We start from the raw sequence: 6,000 nt of genomic DNA, 5'->3' as shown, positions 1-6,000 counted from the left end.
CTGGTGCTCAATTTGTCTCATGCAAAATGGGGTGAAAAGACAAAGAGCACAAACAGCCAGTGAGAAAGCCTACAGTCCCCCAAATCTTCCCAGAGACATTCCTTACCTGGATTACTCTGTTTGGTTTTATTAAAAACTATTAAGATTCGATGGCCCCCAATGGGGACACTCCACATTTGAAGATTAAGGGCACATAGATTTATGTGCCTTAGCGTGAAGCTGCGGCCAAAGTGCCCTTGGAGGTCCCGCGGGGCCGGGTCATGCTTGCCCTCAGCTGTGGTCTCCCGGCTGAGGGGTCGCTGGGGACACGCAGCCCCGCCCAGGCCTGGTCACAGGCACCACGAGGGATCGCCAGGACTCGTCAGGTGTCCCACAGGGTCTCCAACCTCAGCACCCCCCAGGCCTTTGAAAGGGGCTTCTGGGGAAATCACGAACAAGTGAAGGTCAATCTGTTTCAAATGGCTGTTTCTTGTCTTTTTTATTTAGATGGAAGGCCAAATAGAGAAGGTTAGAGTTAACTTTTTAGTTTTTATCTAACATTTAATAAAGCTGCCATAATGAGAAAAATCACATTCCCGCAGTGGTTTTCAGAACCACACAGAGCTTGCAAACAAGGGCTGTCTGCAGGTGAGGGGAGCGTTGTGCCCGCAGGCTACCCAGACCAATAGCCGCACGTGGGGATGGATGCTGGGGGAACAGGAACACAGGCCACAAGGCCTCAGGCACCACCAGAGTGAAGGGGATTTGGATGAGTAGCCTTTCTAATAATTTAGGACCTCCTTGTGCACTTGGTTCAAGATGAGGAAAAGGAGGGGTGCCTGGGTGGCTTAGTCAGTTGAGCGCCCGACTCTTGGTTTCAGCTCAGGTCACGACCTCAGGGTCATGAGGCTGAGACCCGTGAAGGGCTTTGCACTCAGTGGGGAATCTGCTTGTTCCTCTCCCAGTCTCTCCTCTTGCGCCCTCGTGCAGGGGCTTTCGCTCGCTCGCTCACTAAAATAAATAAATAAAATCTTAAAGAAAAAAAAGATGAGGGAAAAGGGAACAACTGCAAGGCTGGCCAGTTGTTGGCTGGTTTCATTACTGTTTGACCACATTTCAGGGGCAAGTTTGAAACGCTAGCCCCCCAGTCCTTGAGCTCTTCCTGAAGGCCCTACAGAAGCCAACAAGGAAAAGGCAAGTGTCAGCTTTCACTACACTAACAGGGAGGCCGATGGTGGGATGCAGATGGTGTCTCAAGGGTGACCCACTTGGCATCAAACAAGAGGAGATAACAAACACCAGGGCCCCTGGCTTCCTGGAGGGGAAAAGGCCAGGCTCCCCTCTCCCCACAAGGAGCTGCAGCTCCCTGAGGACAGGGGTGAGGGCTGGCGATGAGCCCTCTCCGTGTCCACCAGCCTGCAGGCCCAGCTCCTGCTGCGACCAACCATGGACACACGACCACAAATGACACACGTACGCGGTCAGCTGGGATTCAACACGACACAAGAGCTCAGCATACACACAACATAGGCTTTTTTTCCTTCTGCGTATTTTTTTTTCTTTTTTGTGACAGGAAATGCTGGTGCTACTGACTTATTTTTCTTCCTAAGTTGTGCCAGGTGCCCGAAGGAGCCTGAAATTTTAAACACAAAGTTCAAAGGATGGGGAAGAAATGAACAGGTCCAGCCCTTTGGATGCTGAGCTTCATAAAATACAAGAGCTCAGTGCATTATAAATACACACTTTACCCAAGATATCGAGATGCTAACTGGCCATCATTATTTCTTTTCTTTTCAACTACATAATACATGAAGTCATTCTTGTTGCAAAAATTCATGGATAAGGCAGATGTCTCTTTGGAAACCTAGTCCCTCTTAGAAGATGTGTGACGGTCAGTGACGTGCCAGGGGAGTGCACCGGACGCCACCATGGGCTCAGCCATGACAGATGCTCTCTGCAAGTTCAAGCAAGGGGCGTCCTCTCAGGGCTCCTATCATGGGCACCAAGGTGACAGGGATGGGGAGGGCCTCTACCCTCTGCCCTCCACCCAGCATCCGTCCCTCGTGTGGATGCTGGTGGAGCAGCTCCCGAGAAGAGGATTCCGACCGGCCCGTCTCGTACGGACCTCTCTTCCCGAGCACAAGGCTGGCCAGCCTATTGGGAGCTCCTGGGGGTTGTGGAAACAACACTACCTGTTTCATTATCTAGTTTCATTTTATTCATATGACATCTTGGAATGAAAGCTGCATTAAGAAAGAGCTCTGAGCATAAGGACCCTAACGCACATTTGCACATATTTAAATAGCTTTGGAATAACAGTAGCGGACTGACACAGGAATTACTTTTTTTTCAAGGGTGTACACAGACTTACAGCTGGTAACCCCTGAACTCCACAAACCCGACGCGAAACGAAGATGCCAGTGCAGAGCCCACAAGAAACCCGGTGGGACATTGCTGGGCATCTGTGGCTCTTCCAGCCGTAGAACTTTAATGACAGGTACAAATGAAAAACAGGAGCAAAGAAGCAGGTCTTCATTTCTTGTTCTAATAGCAGACGAACTCGTAGCACAGATCAGCATCGTAACACAAAAGGAGAGCAGAGAAGCCTAATCGAACTGTCCGTACAGCGGCCGAGGTTCCTTTGTGCGCACAACCAAGCATGTGAAAGGGGGCCGCGAGTCCCGGTCCTGCGTGAGCCCCCGGGCTCCAAGTGCTGCTTGTTCTCAGATCCCGTACACGTCCTTTACCCCAGGTGGTCCCGCTATATTCCCTAGAACAAACTGGTAACCACAAACCAGTCGTTTCCACTCATCCATGCAGCACTCCCGAGCCAGTGACCAGATGACATTTCCGACACATTTAAACGAGGACCGGAGACTAAGCTGCGTACCGAGAACCACTGTGAACTTTCACATGGGCCTGCGCATTCCCAGGCCTGGGTGGACCATTCAGGAAATCACTTGCTGAACTCGCATTTTTAACGCAAGCATGAGGGACTCGAGGACAGCAGCTTGAAGACACAAGGTCTGTCGCCAGGTGGGCAACCCTACGCCAGGCTCTGCCCCCTCGGGAGCTGCACAGCCCGGGCTGACGCAGGCGTTCGTCGTTTTTGCGTTCTCTCTGCGAAGGTCTATACATTTACAGTCAGCAATTAGGGATGATGCCCGCACGCGGGCTGCAGCCACCACCATGCGTCTGGGCAGGGGCTGGCGGTTTCTCGTACGTCCTCAGCCTTGCCTGGCTGCTGGTTTCCAGAAGCCGTCCCTGCTCTGGTGCCGATGTAAATGGCGCAATGGAGCGGAGTTCATGAACACCACATCCAGCTCACCTCCTTCAACACATCTGTACTGAGCGCCCGCGACTGGGTAAAATACAGCGTTACCTCATTCTGTGTCTTGGTTGTGGACAAGCAAGAGGTACTACTGGCTTTATGCTCAATGTCCACGCTTTACAATGACTCTCCAACCGTGAGGGTCTGTCCTGTTCAGCAGGCGGGCATCAGTTGGACCACCTGCAACACAAGTGACTGCGTGAGCCTCCCCGCCAAGTGCATCCTGCAAGCCAGCCCACGGGCAGGAGGGCCCCAGGCGCCCGCGTCCTGCTGATGGCAGGCCTGGCCAGAGCGGCTGGGGTGCGCATGCCTGAGCACCGCTTATTGGGGTTCTGGGAGGAGACAATGTTTCATGTATGAGCACCCTGCCTGATTCCACAATAAGTCGAGGACACACTCTCACTGGAGAATGGCGGCCATGATTGTTGACTTCCTAGTTAAAACCAAAGGTCACAGTTGCAGCCGTGAAGACCTGTCCCAACACCACTTACCGAGTGCCTTACTATGTGCTGACCCGTGTGGCCCTGGGGGCCGGCACCCTCCATATTCTGGGGATCATTCCCCCCTCGACAGCTCTAGAAGTTGCCTGCTGCCCTCTTCGGAACGCCCCTCCCCAGGACCCAGGGCACTGTCACTGGCCTCTCCAGACCTTTCGAGTGGCTCCTGCATAGATGCCCCTTTCGCACAGGTGGTAGGTGCTGGTGCCCAGGGTCTGTGTCTGGGTCTCTACAATGTGCCGACGGACCCTGGCCCTGCCAGTTCCCGCTCCCACTCCTGTACTCCTCTGACAAGCGCCCAGCGCTGTGGAGGCCACACAGCACGTGCTCATTGCGTGTTTGCACGGGGCAAGATGCTATGTGTGAGCATACGCACCCTTTCGCTGACTCAGGGGGAATGACATCGCCCCTCAGGTGTGCTGTCTAAGGCCATACACGCAGCAGGCCACAGGGTGGAAGCTGAGCCACGGACAGCACGGGCACCTCAATCACAATGTACCCAAAAGTTAAAGCTTGTCTACACTTGCTCTCCTCCCATTTCCTACCCATGTTAATGGCACTGAAATCTGAACTCGATGCACATCAGAGACTTGAGGATCATTCCAGGGCCCTTGTGTACTGCTTCCCTCACCCCAGTTTCAAATGGTCACTCAGGGCTTCCCCAGAGCTTCTTAATCATGCCATTCCCTCAGTGTCTCTAGGAAGAGCAGAAAGACTCTTCCTCAGATCAGGAGTTAAAGAGCAAGGATCCCCAGGGATCCCATGGCTGAAAGTCCCATGCAGGGCACAGGCTTCCAACGGCCTTTTCAGTATCTGACTCTTCAACACAATCTGCCCTCAAGAATTACCAGCCATGTAAGGAAAAAAATCTAAAACAAAAACAAGAACCAAAACAAACACACAGAAAGAGAAACTTGGAAGAAGAGTCTATGAAGGAGAAAGAAAAAACAAAATAAAACTACTGGTGTAGTTAATTTCCTCGAATGCAAAAGAAATGTTGTGATCACGAAACAACAAAGAGTATGCTATAAAAAAGAGACATCCTAAGCTCCCAGAATTTAGAAACAGCAAAATTAAAGACCAGAAAGAACGGAAGACAAAGCTGATGAAATCTCCCACATAACGATACTAGGAAAGAAACCGCAGGACAATTACAGGGCTAATTGTTCTACACTAGCCCTCTGAGACAAATAACAGCAGAGAGCATGGAAGGAAGTACATCACAGAAGCAATCACCTGAAGAAAGTTCCAGATCTGAAAGATAGGAACCAGCTTCGTGTTGCCACCCATCAGGTGGCTATCAGGTGTGGTGGAGATGGAAAGGCTGCTGGTGTGGGCTGGCTTGGGTGGCGCTCCCCATTGCCCTCTGAGTGGGGGCTCTCTGGGAGGCTCTCACTGGAGGCCAGGTGCACAGAGGCTGGGCCATGGGAACAGCCACTCCTGAGGCCATTCCCAGGACCCTCCTTACCGACTTCCTCCGGGATGCAGCCTGTCTGCAGAGGCTGTTCAGCAAGGAGCCATTTATCTGCCGATGGACACTGGGGTTGTTCCCATCTGCTTAGTGCTGTGGATAATGATGTTATGGGCATTGGTGTACAACATCTGAATCCCTGCTTTTAATTCTTTGGGGTATATACCTAGGAATGGAAGAGCTGGGTCACATGTAACCTTTTGAAAAACCACAAAACTGTTTTTCTCAGGGACTGCACCATTTTACATTCCCAAGAACAATGCATGAAAGTGGTGGTGGTTTCTCCACATCCTTGTCCATATTTACAATTTTCTGTTTATCATCAGTAGGAGTTGTGCTATCCTGGTTGGTATGAAGTAGTACCTCGTGGTCTCAACTTGTATTTCCCTGATGACTAATCATGTGTAGCATCTTTTCATGTGCTTCCTGGCCATACGCACACCTTCTTTATAGAAAAACCTATTCAAGCTGCGTTATCTTTTTGTTGTCAAGTTGTGGGGGTTATTAATAACCCTGTCTTGTCACTTTCTTGATATTATCCTTTAATGTATCAAAATTCTTAATTTTGACGCAGTCTAATTTATCTATTTTTTCTTCTTCTGTTACCTATGCTTTTGGTGTCATATCCATGAGGACTTGGCCAAATCCAATGCCATAAAGATTTTCTCAATGCTTTATTTATTATAGCTGCAGCCCTTGAGTCTAGGTCTTCACCCATTTCG

The 6,000-nt window shown here is 50.7% G+C and overlaps 1 protein-coding gene across 2 annotated transcripts in view; it reads right to left on the bottom strand.

Annotated features, from left to right (window-relative positions):
• Positions 1–459: 459 nt before the first annotated feature.
• FAM120B (family with sequence similarity 120B) overlaps positions 460–6,000 on the bottom strand; it is a 107,697-nt gene continuing 102,156 nt past the window's right edge. For both annotated transcript variants that reach the window (XM_040628083.1, XM_040628087.1), the window contains one exon: positions 460–3,490. In XM_040628083.1, coding sequence (XP_040484017.1) covers positions 3,478–3,490 — 13 coding nt within the window. In that variant the 3' untranslated portion in view covers positions 460–3,477. The remainder of the gene's footprint in view (positions 3,491–6,000) is intronic.

Source organism: Ursus maritimus, unplaced genomic scaffold, assembly GCF_017311325.1.
Source record: "Ursus maritimus isolate PB19 unplaced genomic scaffold, ASM1731132v1 scaffold_13, whole genome shotgun sequence".
NCBI classification, from domain to species: domain Eukaryota; kingdom Metazoa; phylum Chordata; class Mammalia; order Carnivora; family Ursidae; genus Ursus; species Ursus maritimus.
This window is presented reverse-complemented; position numbering and strand designations above follow the sequence as displayed.